We start from the raw sequence: 20,190 nt of genomic DNA on the forward strand, positions 1-20,190 counted from the left end.
CTTCCAGCCCCTCCCCTCCCCCCCCAACCAAAAAAAAATAGAAAGAAATCTGAGCTCATCAAGTCCTGCATCACAGGAAATGACCGGTGTGGCCCTCATCATTGCTGGGGCAAAGAAGAAAAAAATCAGTTTAAACAAAGTCCTCTGACACCTGAAACAAAAATGCTGGATCTGTCTTTTTGAGGAAAGATGTAAACAAAAGAAAGAAGGGGGGAGAGAGAATGAGAAAGAGAGAACTATGGAAGCAGAACGATAAAAGAAAGAGAAGGAAGACAGAGGAAAGTAGCGAGGAAGAGAATAATGAGAAAGAGAAAGTAACAGAGAGATCAGAGAGAGAAAGTGGCGCAAAGGCAACAAAGAAGAGCAAACAGTGACAGAAAAAGAGAAGAAAATTGACAGAAGAAAGGGAGAGAGAAAGTGGAGGGAGGAAGAAGCTATTGGGAGGGAGGGAAAGAGTGATAGGAGGGGAAGTGGCAAAACAATGAGACAGAAAGGAAGGAAAAAAGATGGGCTACATAAAAATAGAGGAAAAAAGACAAATAAGGGAAGTTCAGAGAGACAGGAAATTAAAGAATTAAGAGAAGGTAAAAAATAAAAATAAAATAAACTGTAGAAAGAGAGGCAGACAAAGCTAGGAGGTTTCAGCCAAGGTGGAGATCAATGAAAGAAGCAAAGAACTGCATAAGAGGCTGAGACAGAACAGTGGTGAGAATGTATTCAGTTCTGGATATTAAAAACTTGTTTTAAAAAGCTGCATCTCTGGGAGTAGTGGTTCCACGATTTGTGAGAATGGGCCTGTCAGTCAGCCATATGCTCACAGAGAACTCACTAGCAAGACCCTTAGAAATAGCCACTACTTTAGTGGAAAACCTTGTGTACCATGTGACACCCTCCCAAAGCCTCTAACAAATAAAACACAGAAATGCTGCCTTGATTTCAAGTTTGAAAGATAACCGTGTCAATAGGATTTGCTTGGGAAAAAAAAAAAAGTCAGTCCTCAAAACAGAGTAAAACCAAACAACATTCCCTCAATAATTGGGTTTATGGGAGTGCCTTGAACCTGCTTAGTTTCCCATGTAATCAGAGCATCTCAAATCAAGCCCAGAATTTGACCCATGGAGTAATATTGGAATCAGTGAAATATTGTACAGGATAGACCTTTTTAAAAGAATTAAACATTTTTTTAGACCTTATTACTCATTCTTTTTATCATTTCTAAAGCGCTACCAGACATATGCAGCACATAGTTCATGTACACTACACATCCCAAGATTTCGGTCTCACTCGGGCCTTAAACGAACAGTTCAAGAACTTAATTCTTCTATTTCATGGCCAGGGGAAAAGGGCGGGGCTCTAATATCATACTTGTTCTCATTGCAGCATGATTATTCTGAATACGTAAATTTCAATACATGCAAATGGAAATATAATGGGTCTATACAATTGGACTTCACTCTCACAAATAAATAAAACATTTTTGTATTTTTTTTAACAGCCGAAAGCTCTGAAACTGTTAGGAATGGAGGTAGGTGATCATTTTTGATAAGCTTACAATTTTCAGTTTATGCTTTGTATAGATGTTTTCTGTCCTTGCCTGAATACCTTTCTTTTCAACTTAAAGGAGCAATACCAGATAATACGCAAAAAAATATCAGATCAAGAATGCTCTTGCTGCACCGGTCAGCGGTGCCGAGTGCTTTAAGTTTAAGAAAAACACCTCTGTTTTCAAGAAGAAACGCTGAACATAAACTAGAGAGTGGAACCAGTCCTGCCACCTTTTGTTTTGTGAGGGGTAAAGTTAAGAAGAAAGGGCTGTGCTTCTGCATCCTCAGTCCTCCCACTGAATGTTTGCCTTAGATCATTAATACGAGGGAAGGACAGATGGGAAGAGGGTATAAAGCAGCACCAAGGTTAATCATATTAAAGTTGCGTTGCATTATTGTTCAAATGAGGGACGCTCTTTATTTCATTGAACCTTGGTTGTCTAGATTCTTCTCCTTACTTGACATTGAGTACTTCACTTTTTTATCTCTCTCATTTCCTCAGTAATCAAGTCATTCATATAGTATTTCTAACCTACACAAAACATCTTTAGTTAGCAATGTCTTCAGGGGTAGATGTTCAAAAGCCATTAGGTGGATAACTCACAATTATCCGTCTAAGGTTCTGATTTACTAAGGCTTCTCTCACATTCTGGGCCTGATATTCAACCGTATCTGACTAAGTTACAAGCTGTGCCATTGAATATCTGCACACAAATTGCTACTTAGTTGGATATGCTATATCAGGCTAAGTTAGACCAGCTCTATGGATGGTCTAACTTGTCCGATTAACATAACCGGATAAGAGCAAATATCCTTATCGTTTCAGTATTTGAATCAGCGCTGCCATTGATGCCCCATAGGTTTATTTCGTTTTATGTCACTTCCTGTTCTGCTTTAAATCCTTCCTGTTGCCTCGAAGTTTTACAGCATTGAGTCAAATGCCGAAAGGACTGACTCTCAGTGAGCAGTGCTAAGAATGTTACAAGCCCCCTGATGTAGACATCACTCAACAAGGAACCTTGTCAGGGAGATTTCTATGGTGGAATTATAAGCTAAGTTTTTGCTTTCGATATCTGCTTATTTTGAGCTCACTGGATAAGAGTGATCATTGTATTTGCAACATAAAATTCTAAAAATATACATTAAAGTGGACCTATATTCTGGGCATTTCATATTTGACTTCTTTGAGCTCAGCCTATGTCAGTCCTAAAAAGTTATTAGGGCAATTTAATCCATTTTTGATAATGAAGGCTTGGTAATTCATAACCAGTAAACTGAAGTTGGGATTATTTTTGTACTCTTTTTACTGGAATTCAATTGATTGGGCAGTCTTTTGTGAAAGATTTAATAGTTACAAACTCATGAATCATATCTTTTCTGGGTGCGTATGATGTACAGCAGATCTTCCAAAGACTCCCACATCAAGTAGAACTCACTGTATCTCTCCACAATTCTCACTCAGTCTCCTTTTCCTGTGTGGTCAAGCCCCCATAATGGCTGACCCCCATTAAGTTTGCCACTTTTTGGTCATTGAACATGTTCTCACACCCCTTATAATGTTGAAAAACTTACTCCCAGAGGCATAGATGATCCCTGTTACTTCATACATTTTCATCTTCATATCTTCTCTTCAATCCATAAATTGGTAAAACAGGTAGTTCAAATTTAAAGTTGAATCATGTATCATTACATATCTGTAAGATTTCCATACAGACCTGGATCACTACAATGCATTCCCCTTATGCGCATTGCATTTCAAAGGAAATCTCTAGAAGATTGTACATATTGCATAGAGGTACTATAGAACTATTCTGTTTTCTCTGTAAACTCTTCCACACAATCAGACCTTACAGTTTCCAATAGAAAAGTTGCCTGTAGACCTGGCAGCTATCAAACTAAGTAATCTTCACATGTCCTTTTCTTAAGTCTTTCAGGTACTCACATAATTTCAGCAGTTGATCAAATTGTAATAAAAAATCTTGCTTAAACCCAAACCAATGTATGGGACTCTTGATTGTAATTATAATTACAGTGCAAATAAAAAAGCTGAGCAGTCTCTTAGCCAGATTGCAGTCCAAAAAAACTCACTGACTCATCCTAGTTTTCTCCATTTGTCTTCTTTGGAACATTTGAATCACTGAGTTTACATTTTGTGTTCTGCAAGTGAATCAATGTGACCTTGTAGGTTTTTGGGATCCTCTAATGTTTGCTCTTGTTATTAACAGTGCCTTTCATACTCGCTGGATAGAACAATCTAAATCTTGCTTTCATATTTCTTAGATGTTCTTGCATTGTCAGAAACTCTTGCATTTTCAGAAACTCTTGCATTGGCAGAAACTCTTGCATTGGCAGAAACTCTTGCATTTTCTTGCATTGTCAGAAACAGAAATATGAAGGCAGAAAAAGACTGTATGGCTCTTCCAGTCTGCCCATCAGCCCAATTAATTTAGCATTATAATTCCCATCACTCCCTTAGAGATCCCCTATATTTATCCCATGATTTCTTGAATTCAGATACCGGTTTTGTTTCCACCACATCCACACATCTACCATCCTCTCTGTAAAGAAAGATTTTCCTAACATTAATCCTGAGTTTGCTCCTTTCATCCTCATCACATGAACCCCTCGTTCTAGAGCCTCCTTTCCATTAAAAAATGCTCACCTCCTGTGCATGGAAACCTTTGAGATATTTGAATGTCTCTATCCTATCTATCCTATCTCGCCTTTCCTCTAGGGTATAAATGTTTAGATATTTAAGTCTATCCCCATATGCTTTAGAGTGAAGACCACTGACCATTTTAGTAGCCACCCTCTGGACCGACTCCAGAATTGTGCACAGTTTTTCCAAGTGAAGTCTCACCAGGGCCTTATACAGGGGCAATATCATCTCCCTTTCTCTGTTGACCATTACTCTCCTTATGCAGCCAAGCATCTATCTGACTTTTACCATCATTTTATCCACCTGTTTGGCCAACTTAAGGACATCAGGTACAATTACTCCCAGATCCTGCTCTTCCTTTGTGCTTAGAAGAATTTTACCTCTAATACTGTACCTTTCTCTTGGGTTTTTGCATCCTAAATGCATTACTCTGCATTTTTTTTTTTTACCATTCAGTCTTAGCTGCCAGCCCTTAGACCATTGCTCGAGCTTCACTAGATCCTTCCTCATGTTTTTCACTCCTTCCTGGCTGTCTCCCCTGTTACAGATTTTGGTATTATTGGCAAAAAGACAAACCTTTCCTGACAACTCTTCAATTATATCACTCACAAAAATGTTGAAAAGAACTGGTCCAAGGACCAATCCCTGAGGCACGTTGCTAGCAACAACTCCCTCCTCAGAGAAAACCCCATTTACCACTATCATTTGTCACCTTCCACTCAGCCAGTTTCTAACCCAGTCAGTCACTCTAGGATCTATACCAAGGGCACACAATTTATTTATAAGTCTTCTGTACAGAACTGTGTCAAAGGCCTTGCTGAAATCCAAGTACACTACATTAGGGATGTGAATCGTTTTTTGACGATTTAAAATATCGTCCAATATATTTTAAATTGTTAAAAATTGTTAGAGCCGCGATACAATAACATTCCCCCGATTTATCGTCAAAAAATCGTAAATCGGGGGAAGGGGGAGGGTGGGAAAACCGGCACACTAAAACAACCCTAAAACCCACCCCGACCCTTTAAAATAAATCCCCCACCCTCCCTAACCCCCCCAAAATGCCTTAAATTACCTGGGGTCCAGAGGAAGGGTCCCGGTGTGATCTTTTACTCTCGGACCTCCGGCGCGTTGTAGAAATGGCACCGGCGCTACCTTTGCCTTGTCATATGACAGGTCAAAGGTAGCGCCGGTGCCATTTTGTTTTTTGTCCCCCGACGTCAGGAGCGTAGGAGATCGCTCCCGGACCCCCGCTGGACCCCCAGGGACTTTTGGCCAGCTTGGGGGGGCCTCCTGACCCCCACAAGACTTGCCAAAAGTCCAGCGGGGGTCCGGAATGACCTCCTGCAGTCGAATTGTGTTGCCGTACGGCCGGCGCCATTTTGCGCAAATGGCGCCGGCCGTACGGCAACACAATTCGACTGCAGGAGGTCGTTCCAGACCCCCGCTGGACTTTTGGCAAGTCTTGTGGGGGTCAGGAGGCCCCCCCAAGCTGGCCAAAAGTCCCTGGGGGTCCAGCGGGGGTCCGGGAGCGATCTCCTACGCTCCTGCCGCGAATCATTTTTCCGTACCGTGGGTTTTAGGGTTGTTTTAGTGTGCTGGTTTTCCCGCCCTCCCCCTTCCCCTCCCCCCCACTGGACCCCAGGTAATTTAAGGCATTTTGGGGGGGATTCGGGAGGGTGGGGGATTTATTTTAAAGGGTCGGGGTGGGTTTTAGGGATGTTTTAGTGTGCCGGTTTTCAATTTACATGATTTACACGATATTTAAAAAACCCAAACTGCGACGATCCGATTCCCTCCCCCTCCCAGCCGAAATCGATCGTTAAGACGATCGATCACACGATTCACATCTCTACACTACATCTAGTGCTCTTCGTTGATCCAACTTTCTGGTCACCCAGTCAAAGAAATTGATCAGATTCGTCTGACAAGATTTACCTCTGGGAATGCCATGCTGATTCAACCTTGAGTATCAACATTTTCTTTTTTTCCCATTGTAGTATAAGTAGAGAGTTAGATATTGAGTCGAGATAAGGCCAGCTGAGTTAGCCAGATAAATTTATCCAGCTAACATGCCAGATATTCAGCAGCATGTATGCTCCTCTGAATATATTTAATTTATTTATTTAAAATTATTTTTAGCCTGCGCACTCCAAAGTTCAGGGCAGGTTACAATAATACATTCATAAAAGCAGGTATGTACATACATAATCAGTTAAAAAGAACCAAGAAATAAGACATAAGACAAGGATCACATGATAATACAAATAAGATATCTCTTCATAGCTTGTTGGGCAAGAGTTCAAGAAACTGAGGACTCACTCTCATAAACCATTGCTGTGTTGTTGGAATGGAAATTAAGCTGAAGTTGAGGGAAAGGCAATTGTGAAAAAGTTGGTTTTTAAAGATTTTTTAAACCTTTTTTTAGTTTTGAGAAGTTGTAAATGCTGCAATAGAGTATTCCAGAGTATGAGGCCGGCCAATGAAAATGCTTTTTCTCACGTAGATGCCAATCTTACTGTTCAGACAGAGGGGGTTTCTAATAGTGCTTGTAAAGATGATCTGAGTGCTTTGGATGGTACATAGAACTTAAGGGGCAGATTTTTAATCCTATGCATGCAGTGTATATTTGTGCGTGCTACCCGGTGCGCACAAATGTACACCCGATTTTATAACATACGCGCGCTGCCGAAATTGGAGCGTGCATTGTCCCGCGGCTTTGAAAAAGGGGAGGGAAGGGGCGGGGCCATGGGCGTGGTGCCGGTCTGGGGGCGGGACCAAGGCCTCGGCACATCTTGGAAGGAACTTTTCTTTTGCTCCCCCCCCTTCCCCTCCCTAACCCACCCCCAGCCCTACCTAAATCCCCCCTACCTTATTTTATTTTTTACGCATGCCTCTTGCAGGCGTATCTTGCACATGCCAGCCAGTTGCTGGCGCGCCAACCTCCAGCACAGCCGCTGTGCCAGAGGCCTCGGTCCCACCCAGACCGCCCCTGGACTGGCACCACGCCCATGGCCCCGCCCCTTTTTCAAAGCCCCGGGACATACGCGTGTCCCGGAGCTTACTACTCGGCGCGCACAGGGGCAGGTTTTCGGGGTTACGCACGTAACCCTTTGAAAATCTACCCCATGGGAGCTTGTGACCCATAGTGAGTTTACATGATATAATAAGATCTGAACTAGTGAAGCAAGTTTATATGGATCCTGAATTCAATCGGTAACCAGTGTGAGGTTTGCAATACTGGGATAATGTGTTTGTTTTTCTGGGTATTAGTAAGTGTTCTTGCTGCTACGTTTTGAATCAACTGGAGGGGTTTGATAGAACTGTAAGGAAGACCTTTATAAAGTATATTGCAATAGTCAAGGGAGGTTAGGATTACCGATTGTAATACTGTTCTAAAGTAGTTTGGGTCAAACAATGGCTTTAAGTGACAAAGTAAGCATAATTTATAGAATAGAGACTTTGTGACAGTTTTTATATGGGATTGCATGGATAATGTCGAATCTAATTGTACACCGAGGTAGCGAACATTATTGGAGATGACAATGGACTGAATATGCCCAATTAACTCAAAGTTAGCAACTTTAGGATTGCTCTGAAATCATTCAGCTAACTTAGCTGGATAACACCAGATAAGATTAGATCCTTCTCATATTATTCCTCATAGACAATTTAAGTTTAAATAAAAAGTATGTTAGAGAGAAGGGTATTCTTCATACCAGGATAATAATTTTCATAATAAAAAAGGATCATGCATTTAATACCCTATTCTTGCCCTTCTCTGTTCTTCTTCTTTTTCTTTTACTTTCCATAATGTGTTATTACAGTCCTATGTCCTATCTTTTCTCTTTTACAGACACATGGCATATATAAATATCACTTCAAGCTAAAATGTGTATGTGTGTGGGGAAGGGTCTCTCACAGCCTTAGTTAAACAAAAATGGCCTGGCTGATTCTACTGGTATATACTGATGAATATCATGAGCGGCACTGGTTGCCATTGGTTAGACGTAAGCTTCTGAAACCAGCTGGGGAAGAGAAGGGAAGAATAGAGGGAGGGGAAATTAAAAAGTAATTTTTCAAATTTCATTTAATTAGTGTGGAAAAGTCCTTTCAGTTTAGTTTAATTTTAAGTAGTGTTGAAGTGACACTAGGGGGAGGAAAAGAGTAGATGAAGAATCCATGCACTTTGAAAGAGCCATGGAAAGATCTGATATATGCCATTATACTGGGATAAGATAAGCAGTATCTTCAACTGCCAATCACATTGCAAGGATTCTGTCTCTCATCTTATGATTTACATTAATGTCACATAAAGCATTACTATGCTGCTATGCCCCTTAATAGAAGCCAATTAGCCTTTGTCAACTTTTCTTTCAAATAATTATGCATTTATTCTTTGTTAACTGACTCCTCACCTGAAAATAGATGTTTTTTCCCTCTGTGTGTGACAGGATGACATCCCCATGCGAAGAGGAAGAAAGACAACTAAAAAAAGAGAAGAAGAAGTGGATATTGATTTAGATGACCCTGAGATTAACCACTTTCCTTTCCCTTTCCACGAACTGATGGTGTGGGCTGTGCTTATGAAGCGTCAGAAGATGGCCCTCTTCTTCTGGCAACATGGAGAAGAGGCCATGGCAAAGGCCCTAGTGGCCTGTAAACTCTGCAAAGCCATGGCCCACGAGGCATCTGAGAATGACATGGTGGATGATATATCACAGGAGCTGAATCACAATTCCAGGTTGATTTATTTTCAGTCATCTATGAAAAATGCCTCATTTTGAGGGGGAAATAGAAAAAAGACAGAACTGGTAGAAATGGACAGAGATGGAAAATATTACGGATTAGGGATTAGATTTTTAAGGTCTAGCTTTGAGAAAAGAATCATGCAAAGAATGAACACAAAGGTGCCTATTGGCTAAAACTCATGCAAAATCTACTTTAGTGAGGGCTCATAAAAAAAAGTTAATGGGATCATTAAAAAGCCAATTAACAAGCCATGCAGAAAGATTTAGCATGTTCAGGCTACAAATGTCAGAAATAGTATGGTCATGCTATCGTGTACAGAAATTTGAAAATGTAAAGGTCCATATATAGTAGGCCAGGATATGGACAAATTATCCAGCAAAAGTTGTCCCACTAAATATATTTGATTAAAATTATCTGGCTATTTGTAGCAGGATAATTTTAACTCTAAATGGCCATTGTTTATATACCGAATGACGGTATATAAAACTAAATAAATAAATAAATAAATAAATAAATAAATAGTTTAAATATGGCCGGTTAGGCCTGAAATAATCCATCCTTGATAGCTTCTAGATAATGCGAGTGTGCTACTTGCTGAGGGCTTGCTAAATTGTGTTAGCATGCTAAATTGAGCATGCTCAGTTCTCTTTTACTCTTGGTTCTTCCTACTGGCTTCCAAGGGTTATACAAATAAGCTTGGTACATAGATGCTGCTTGTCAGTGCAGAGTGAAGAATTTGAAGAGCTGGTATACTCATGGCAAAGAGGAGAGTAGAAAATAGATATTACCGTGTATTTTTTTTTTTCAATATTGTATAAAATATCATCTCAGGTATTCTTGTTATAGAAAATGGAATGTACATGCGAATACTTTGCATTCATCTTAAGGAAAAAACAGAAATAAGCCCTAGACATTCCCTAACAGAACCAGGAGAATGGTGAAAGGAAATATTGCATGATTCCTCCTCAATTCACAAACTGAGATATCACAACCTGTTGGACCTGTCAGTCACCCTAGATTCAGGACTCTTTAGCACCAGAGCCAGAGATCTCTTCTTTGTATTCAGAAAAATTGTAATTGAGACAGATAAAAGTATATAATGAATCTCACCTTTTCATATGTCGCAAGATATTTACAAGGAAATGTAGCTAAAATCTTTGCACAAACTACTTTGACTTCTGATCACAGAGAAGAAATGTTTTCCTCGTATTTTGTGTAGTCTTAGACACGTCTGGGTAAACCCAGATCTTCTTTCCTACAGATAAGATTGTTCTAAAACAAAAGAACAGATTTTAAAAAACCAAACTTTTTCTAGGTTGCTCAGACAAATGCTACCAAAAGAGTAGCTCTATTTAAATCCTCATCTGATGATTTCTCCAGAATTGCCATAATATCCAAGCTGTCAGTGAAAACAACCCTGGGTCTTCCTATCCTTCTGCATGCTTTCCAGATGGTAAGAAATAATCTTTACCCAAGGGAGCTTTGATTTCACTTGAAGTTTAAGAACTTCAAAAGTAACTCCTGAGTATTGTTGTGCCGGAGGTGAACCCTTGGCCTGGCGCAGGATTCGTACGGCTCTCTGAGGGTTCCCAGAGGGTGCCTGCCACCAGGAGGCAGAGCACATGAGGAGACTGAGGCTAGCTAGAGCTTCACCAATAACAGTCCGGGGGCTCCGTGGGTTGAGCCCTTGGATTCCTGGACTGCCTAGGCTTAGATGTGTCCATCAAGAGCAAAGGTGCATGGCTAGTGGAGAACAGATAAGCTAGACCGGAACTGAGAGTACCGGAGACCACTGGAACGGAATAGGAGTTGAAGGTCCTCCGGTCAAGTTATGCAGCGCCTAGTGGTCTAGGTTGGAGAAGGCCATGAGTGAGGTCAGAACAGGCAGGCCTGGTGGTCACAGGAAAAGCAAAGAGAATGTCCGAGTAGAGCGCAAGGGTCAAAGCCAGGGTATCCATCTGAGGGTGGTCAGCCAAAGCAAGGGTCAGTTCCAGGTATCAGTCCAAGCGTGGTCAGTATCAAGCAGAAGTCAGATCCAGGCAGCAGTCCAAACGTGGTCAAAAGCAAGCCAAGGTCAGTACCGAGTATCAGTCCGAGAAGGTACAACCTGGGTAGCGGAACATAGACGCTGGAATACAGGAAGGACCACGGGAACGCAGGAATGCAGGAACACTGGAACAATCACAGAAACAAGGAAGCAGGAACCCTAGAACAAGCACAGGAGCAAGCACAGCAGTTAGTGTAGCTGTGTTTAAAAAAGGATTGGATAAGTTCTTGGAGGAGAAGTCCATTACCTGCTATTAATTAAGTTGACTTAGAGACTAGCCACTGCTATTATTAGCAACAGTAGCAAGGGATCGACTTAGTTTTTGGGTACTTGCCAGTTTCTTATGGCCTGGATTGGCCACTGTTGGAAACAGGATGATGGGCTTGATGGACCCTTGGTCTGACCCAGTATGGCATGTTCTTATATTCTTTTTTTTTTTTTTTAATTCTTTATTTCTCAATTTTCATATGTAAAATACAAACACATTTTTAAATTCAGTTTACAAATGAAATACGTGATCTGGATGTGGTTTACAGAACAAAAGAAATACTTTCATATCTGCGAATTCAAACTTACAAATGAAAAACATTAAAACACTTCCAGTCTCATTAGTATTAAGCATAAGTGAGGGTTCATTGCACAGTGATGAAACTTATGGGGAGTTTATTACAACAAGAAATTTATAGAAAGGGCTCATATTAACTTGCTTATTTTCTTGTTTCTTTGCTTATTACTTAACTCAAAATTGGGGATGAGGCTGGGATTTTCCTCTGTTCTAAAAAATCCTTAAGTTGTTCGGGCGAGAAAAAAATGTATACATCATTTTGTTTTTTTAAGACACACTTACACGGAAATCTCAAAGTGAAAGTATAAACCCTCATCAATTACCCCTTGGCGTAAAGCCAAAAGGCTTTCCTCCGTAATTGTGTTGAAAGAGCTAAGTCGGGGAATATCTTAATCTGCTTACCCATGTAATTGACAGGATATTTTGGAAATAGGGTTTTCATTATTAAATTTATATCCTCAAGTAAAGAGAAATTTACCAAAAGAGTTCCCCAATCAATTATTTGGGCACTAGATTCGAGAAAGTTTGTTAAATCTCCCTGAAAGGGCTGTTCACTTAAGTTTCTTTTCTTCGGCATAAAATAACAATTTAATATAATAATTTTTCCACTTGAGACAGCGCCAAGAATCTCCACAAGTAAATTTTTAAGAGTGATATAGGGTAATTCCCCAATCACTCTAGGAAAATTAAGAATTCTTAGATTATACTTCTTGGCTGTTTTCTCTAGTGATTCCAATCTTCTTGAAATAGCATCTCCGTCTTTAACGACAGCCACATGAAAATCCATATTATTCTTTTGGGATTTCTCTAATTCTTTTGTCCTGTCATCTAGTTCTTTAATTTGTTTCTGTGTTTGCAGTTTGTCTTGTTGAGTTCCTATTATTAAACTGTCCACTTTCCTTTCTAGCCCCTTAATATTAACAAACATCCCTTCCATCATTCCCCAAAGTGAGTCAAGCGTAACCACTGCAGGGCGGGAGGGTAAGCCTATACTGTTATCCTGGACAATTTGATCTAAATTTCCTCCCAAAGGCGTTTCTAATTTCAAGTCTCCCTCTCCTCCACTTCTTGAAATTGTGTCCAAAATAGCAGAGGCTCCCTCAGCGATGGATTCTACAATAGCCCCTCCAGGGCTTGTCTCCGCTGGTCTTTGTGCAGGGGGTATAGCGATGTTTGGGCTAAGCGAGGCCTCGTCTGTAGGCACATTCATCCCTCCCTGGATGAGTGGCACATCAGAGTCTTTGGGCTTCGCTTCATTTAAAGCAGGAGAGAGGAGGAACCTACTGATTTCCTGCTGAATTGAAGATGGCAGGGGTAGTGAGGGAAAAACCCGCACTTTACCTTTGCGTTTTGGAGGCATAGTTCTAATGGAATTGAGAAAGTCAGCGGTTTCTCCAACGAATATGACGCCAAATTCACATGCAATTGATGGTCAGCAGAGACACCAGTATTATTCAAATAGAAATAAATTCAGTACCTTATCAGACCAGCTAAGATGTTTATCGAGATCTGACGATTCCGGGCGAAGCCGGGCAAAGCCGTTTCGCTGCGCGCCCCTTTAGCGCGCACGGCTTCAGCGGCGCGCTGGCTCTGCTGCGCGCCGCTAAGCACCTCACTTAAGAGGGTTACTTCCGGGATCCGCCTCAGGGTCCGCCCCTCACGTCGCGACATTGGCGGGTCAGCTGGAGCTCACAGTCGGGCAGAGGGATTCCCTGCCCCGTTCTCCACAGCCTCAGGTAGCTGGTCTGTTCTTTTCTCTGCGCCCTCGATTGGTGTCCCAGGAGGCCCCGCTTAAGAGGGTTACTTCCGGGATCCACCTCAGGGTCCGCCCCTCACGTCGCGACGTCGGCGGGTCAGCTGGAGCTCACAGTCGGGCAGAGGGATTCCCTGCCCCGTTCTCCACAGCCTCAGGTAGCTGGTCTGTTCTTTTCTCTGCGCCCTCGACTGGTGTCCCAGGAGGCCCCGCTTAAGAGGGTTACTTCCGGGATCCACCTCAGGGTCCGCCCCTCACGTCGCGACGTCGGCGGGTCAGCTGGAGCTCACAGTCGGGCAGAGGGATTCCCTGCCCCGTTCTCCACAGCCTCAGGTAGCTGGTCTGTTCTTTTCTCTGCGCCCTCCTCTTATATTCTTATGTTCTTAAGGAACACAGGAACACTGGAAAAAGCACAGGATCAAGGAAGCAGGAACACAGGATGGCAACTAGCTTCACGATATGTGACTACCCGTTTGCCAAGGCGAGGAACTGTGGAAAGGCTCTCGCCTTTTAAATGGTGCTCAGGTGACATCATTGGGAGGCATCCGGCCCGAGGTTCCCGCCCTGGGCCCTTTAAAGGAGGGAGCGCGGGCCATGTGTGCACCTAAGGGCAGGGCCGAGGACGCAGAGGATGCAGAGCCCTGACGGGAGCTCTGCAGTGAGGCCTGCGATGACAGAGGTGAGCGGGGAAGGTGCAGAGGATGCTGTGAGCTGGCTGCAGTAGTGAGAGAGGAGAGCCCAGAGCTCGTGGAGGGAAGTGGAGGTGAGCAGGGCCGGTCGTGGCACCAGCACGGCCCGGATGCACAACAGTACCCCCCCCCCCTTCTAGGCCTCCCCCTTACTGGCTTAGGCTTCTCAGGGTGTTGTTGATGGAAGGCTTGGAGAAGAGTTTTGTCCAGGATGTGGTGGGAGGGCTCCCATGAGTTTTCCTCTGGTCCGAAGCCCTCCCACGACAGGAGGTACTCCCAACGACCTCTTCTGCAGCGAACGTCCAGGACCTTCCAGACCTAGAGGGTGGTCTCATGCTCAGCGGAGAGCTGAGTGGGTGGTGGTGGTCTCTGAGACAGCCAGGATAGGACTAGGGGCTTGAGCAGGGATACATGGAATGTATTGTAAATTCCAAGGCTTGCTGGTAGCTTTAGCTGGTTTGTTACAGCCCCCACTCGGCGTAAGATAGGAAATGGTCCCACATACTTCGGGCCCAATCATTGAGAAGACAGCCGGAAGCGGATGTGCCGCATGCTGAGTCAAACCTTCTATCCCGGCAAAAATACTGAGGCGGCCCGACGGTGGGTGTCTGTCACTCATTTGGCATGATCGGCCGCCTGACAGAGGTGTTCTTTCACTTGCTCCCATAGCTGGTGAATGGTCTGGGCCATGACTGCGCTGCAGGAGATGGTAAGCAGAGTGGGACTGGAAGAAGCAGGCGGGGCTGCCGACCAAAAACCACCGCAAACGGAGAAGTGCTAGTGGCGGATGCGACGTGAGTGTTGTGTGACAACTGTGCCCATGGGAGAAGATTGACCCAATTGTCTTGTTAGTCATTAACGTAGGACCGGAGGAAGGCCTTCAGGGAGCAATTGGTTCTCTCAGCCTGGCCGTTGGCCTGCGGATGGTAGGCGGAGGTCAAGTTCAAGGTAATATTGAATTTTTTGCAGATGGATCTCCAGTACTTTGCAGCGAACTGAGGACCACGGTCCGAGATAATCTCTTGCAGCAATCCGTGGAGATGAAGACATGGTTCAGGAAGAGTTGGGTGAGTTCAGGAGCCGAGGGTAGGCCGGGTAAAGGCACAAAATGGGCCATTTTGGAGAAACGGTCTATTATGACCCAGATTACGGTATGGCCCTTGGAGGGGGGCAACTCTACAATGAAGTCTGTAGAAAGACTGGTCCAAGGTTCTGTAGGTGCTGGAAGGGGCTGAGGAAGCCCCCACAGATGTCCAGTAGGTGGTTTTTTTTAGTGCAGACAGGGCAAGAGTCTACATAGTTTCGGGAGTCCTTAGTCATAGTAGCCCACCAATAGTGTCTGTGGAGCATCTCGAGGGTTCAGGCCCGGCCAGCATGACAGGAGTCATGGGCCCAGCGAAGCACTCGCTCTCTGAGGCGGCGAGGCACCACAATCTTCCCAGTAGGGCATGGTGGTGGTAACTGCGATGGAGATGCAAGTAGGGTCAATGATATGGGCTGGAGTTTTGGGGGTATCTTCCGGCTCTACAGAGTGAGAAAGTGCGTCGGGGTGAAGATTCTTCTCAGCCGGGCAGTAGCATACTTCAAAGTTGAACCGTGCGAAGAAGAGGGCCCAACTGGCCTGTCTTGCGTTCAGTAGTTGAGCCTCTTTTAGATGTTCTAAATTCTTATGATTGGTGTAGATGGTGAACTTGTGCTGGGCTCCCTCGAGCCAGGGGTGCCACTCCTGGAGGGCCAATGTCACGGCCAGGTGTTCACAATCACCAATTGTGTAGTTATGTTCTGCAGGTGAAAACTTATGGGAATAGAATGAACACGGAACAAGGGCTCCCTTGGTGGAGTATTGACCCCGGTGCCAATGGCGGATGCGTCAACCTCGATGATGAAAGGGCAGTTCAGGTCTGGATGGCAGAGACATGGGCCGGTACGGAAGGCCTCCTTAAGTACCTGGAATGCGGACGGCTTTGGGACTCCACTGCCAGAGGTCACATCCCTTCTTAGTCATGGCAGTGAGTGGAGCTGCCAGTGTGGAGTAGTCTGCGATAAAGTAACAGTAGTAGTTCATGAATCCTAAGAATCTTTGTAGGGCTCACAGACCAACTGGCTGGAGCCAGTCACAAATACTTTGGAGCTTGTCCAGATCCATGGTGAATCCTTGGCTGGAAATTATGTAACCCAGGAATGGGAGACTAGACTGTTCAAAAAGGCATTTTTCAAGTTTAGCATAGAGATGGTGATCCCAAACTTGCTGAAGAATGGTTTGGACGTGATTCCAGGTCTTTGGAGAATATCAAGATGTCATCTAAATAAACTATGAAGAAGGAGTGTAGGAGGTCTCAGAAGATCTCATTCATCATCCTCTGGAAGATGGAAGGAGCATTGCATAGCCCAAAAGGCATTACTACATACTCATAGTGTCCAGCAATATCTGTAGAGCACTTAGATGTTGAAGTTTAACTAACACAGTTCAGATATAGGCCGATTACAATTGGCAGCCTCACTAAACTTGAGCTCAACCTGAGATCAACAGGGACCAAGATGAATAAAACTGGCACAGTTTTACTCACCCTTCCGAGTCCATCTCCTTCCACTACCGACTCTGGTTGCAGGTGATCTTCTTGAAATCCCACAGTTCTGTAGTGCCTCATTCATTTTCAGATTTTGTTGGCCAGCTCTGCTGATCCTGTGCATCTTATCACACAGCCAGCCTACAAATTTTGAAAATGATTGTGGTATTGGATTGAATATGTTCATGGGCCACCATGTGCTTACTGGGGGTAGCATGCCTCACCTAAGGTGTAGAGTTAGGCACACAGGTCTTCAGCCCCTTCACAAGAATCCCAAAAGGAGATCAGGCAAAAATCTACCTCACTGAAAATAATTAGGGGACAACCATCTGACAAAAATAGAGTTCATGATGAGGCTGGAAGGCCTCACCAGGGAGTATAAAAACTGCATCCTCATTGCTCTGAAGTTGACTCAAAATGACTACCCTGAATATTAAAATTGCTTCACTAAATAGGATCAGGCAACCAATCCCAGCTCTCCAGGTTGGGAGGGGCTGAAAAGGATAGAAGGCTCACAGAGATGTAGATTCTAAGTAGGGCCAACCAGTGGCTGACCCCATTAGGCACCATATATATAAGCAGGGGTAGATTAGGTAGGAATAAGGAAGTAGGCACATTGGATATAAATTGCATATTTATAGTTAATAATTGGATAAGCCAATTGGTCCTTATCTGGCATAAGGAGTTAGCTGATTAAACCTCTGCTTCTAAACATGTTTCCCCATTGAACAGCTAAATGTAACCCCTCTAAGTTCTCAAAGCAACCCTGGACTGGAATACTGCTGGTGCACTGAATAGTCCAACGGCATTACCCATAGTCTAACGGTACTCATAGTGCCCAACTCAAATATTACATGCTGTTTTCCACTCATCCTCCTCACGTATTAGGATCAGATTATAGGCACCTCGTAGGTACAATTTCGTGCTCCCTAGAGTCTGTCAAATAGAGTGGAGATTAAAGGCAATTGATACCTGGTCTTCCAGATAATCGTGTTGAATCCTCAATAATCAATGCAGGGCCTGAGAGATCCATCCTTCGTCCCTACGAAAAAGAAGTTGATACTGGCCAGTGCAGAAAAACGACAAATGTAACCCTATTCTAGGTTTTCTTTAATATAGTCCATTATCGCCTGAGTTTCTGGAATGGACAAGGGGTAAAATCGACCTCTGAAAGATGTCAATTGTAAAGTCTGCACCAGGATATTCAATTGCTATGCAAGAATTTCTTAAATGAAATTGCCTCCGACTCTGGAGTTGAGGAAGGCTTCCGTGTGAAACTCCTCAGCATGAAACATGATCTGGACTGGAATTAGCATTTGGGGAGAGGCTGATGGATGGCCAAGAGTTTCATCTCTAATTAACCCTAGGCCTTGGAGTTTTCCACTTTGTCCAGGCAACATGTAGCATAGTGACCTGGCAGGTGCAATATAAACAGAGGTTGGTGCTGCTTCTGCTTCTCTTCTTCTGAGAGGCGGGCCCGGCCTAGCTACATGGGTTCACAGGACTAGGAGCTAGAAAAGGCTCCCAGGTGCTGATCAACTAGGGTCACTGAAACTTGGGTGCCAACTTCAGGGGGCAATGGTAGGTCTCCCTCTCTTGGGTCTGTTCTTGAAAATGTATGTCAATGTGGATAGCCAGAGAGATAAGGTCTCCACGGTGGTTGGAAGGTCTCTACTGGCTAGCTCATCTTTGGGCAAATCCCTGCCAGAAGATGGCATGTAGGCTTTCATTTTTCCAAAGGAGCTCATAGGCTAGGGTATGAAAGTGGATGGCATAGTCACCTACAGTCTTGGTGCCCTGTCTGAGGCAAAGTAGTTCCGTGGCTGCTGAGGAAGCCAAACCTGGCTCATCAAATATATACTGGAAGTGCTTCAGGACGACCAGGCCCAAGCCAGGGCAGACCCAGACAGTAGTGAGATGGTGTAGTATACTTTGACCTATTTAGTAACTTTTCCATGTCTTGTGTTTTTATTTGATCCTGTTTTATAAAAGCTTGTTCACCCTCCAGAAGCTGCTTGCAGAATAGACAAGCAGGCAGGAAAGCACTTTGCATGCTACAGCCTTCATTTAAAAGAAACTTATGGCCCCTATGTCCTTGCAAGGATTTCAAATGTGCATGTGCATGATAAGTAGAAAGTAGTAAATAGTAACACTAACTATTTTAGACATTTTCTAACAAACTTCCTAACAATTTCTCTTCAACCTTGGGAAAATCCATGTTAGCAGGAAAGTCACAAATTATCTCACGTTTGCTGAATCCAATTGGTTCATCCTGTCTGTGATGTCACAAATGACCTCTCACACATATGCACAGACACACACACATTCAGTATGAAACAAATCACATTTTCTTCTATTGAGGTAATATGTGACACAGTTCTGGACATAGCTATTTCCAGGTTGAAGTAAAGTTGCAATGAAGCAAGTTAACGATTTCCAAAAACAATGATTTAGTAGTGCCATTTTTGATTGCTAAAGCGTGAGTATTACTGCTGGCTGTGTGGCCTTTTGAAATATTGCATATTATGCTACTGTTCTGGGGGGGGGGGGTAATTTGCTTACCCTCTAGACTCTGGACCTGATGGTGCCATTTTGGAAAATGGCTGCCACTGGTTCTGGAGCCTAAGAAGCACTCCAGACCCCTATTAGATCACCAGAGCAGGGAGGTCCCAGGGGAGGTCAGGATGGTGGGCTAGGGTGGGGATGAGGAGGTAGCCTCCGCGGGGGCAATTTTGTGACAAAGATGTGAGATTCGGGGTTGGGGGTTGGGGCCAGGGCTTGCACCTGAGAGTTCTGAACTAAAAATCTTGTTTGGAAACTTTGGCCTCCTACATGGACAATGATGATTTGGTGAGACAGAGTCTCCAGAGACCTCCGAGGTCATTGATACTCTTGGGGGATTATTACTCAGGATCAGTTGGTCCTTTTAAGGCATGGCATTCCCACAGCCCAGCACTGCCTTTGTGCATTGGTTCTGTGGGCAACTAAGCCACAGTATTTTTCCTGGCTGCATTTTACCAGCAGGGAAAATACTGCAAGGTTTACTAAGGTGCAATACCAAGTACCACAGCTTTGTAAATCCCATGGTATTCATCTCTGGGAAAAATGCTACAATTTAGTAAATGAGCCCCTTAGATTGAAAGCTTTCTGGAGACAGGCAAATACTTACAGTACCTGAATATAACTTGCCTTGAGCTACTAGTGAATCAGAGTGCCCTAAATAAATAGATAAATAAATAAATAAACAACATTAAGATGAGAAATTGATTTTAAACTAATTTTAAACTACAAACTGATTGGAACATATCTTAAAAACCAGTTGAAAATACAGTGAGAGAAAGTTAAAAGAGGACTGTACTGCAGTTAACTGTAGGATTGGAATGGATGTTGACTTAAACTGCTTTCAACTGCTTTTACAATCTGATTAACTGGAATAGGAAATGATGTTGCTTGTTTCACAAATGTTGACCAAGCCATGGGCCTTATTCACTAGAGTATTTCTCCCATTCTGTGTCTATGGCAAAATGCCTTGTTGAAGCAGGCCCCACATTACTTAAGACTGAACCTGAAGAAGGGAAGACATTTTAGCTTGTAAAAGTAATATTTCTCTACAG

General features: G+C 43.4%; 1 protein-coding gene across 1 annotated transcript in view; it reads left to right on the forward strand.

Annotated features, from left to right (window-relative positions):
• TRPM3 (transient receptor potential cation channel subfamily M member 3) overlaps positions 1-20,190 on the forward strand; it is a 466,889-nt gene that overhangs the window by 331,358 nt on the left and 115,341 nt on the right. Inside the window, exons 14-15 of the mRNA XM_029615931.1 lie at positions 1,496-1,525; positions 8,658-8,947. Coding sequence (XP_029471791.1) covers positions 1,496-1,525; positions 8,658-8,947 — 320 coding nt within the window. The remainder of the gene's footprint in view (positions 1-1,495; positions 1,526-8,657; positions 8,948-20,190) is intronic.

This window comes from Rhinatrema bivittatum, chromosome 1 (genome assembly GCF_901001135.1).
Source record: "Rhinatrema bivittatum chromosome 1, aRhiBiv1.1, whole genome shotgun sequence".
Taxonomy (NCBI): Eukaryota; Metazoa; Chordata; class Amphibia; order Gymnophiona; family Rhinatrematidae; genus Rhinatrema; species Rhinatrema bivittatum.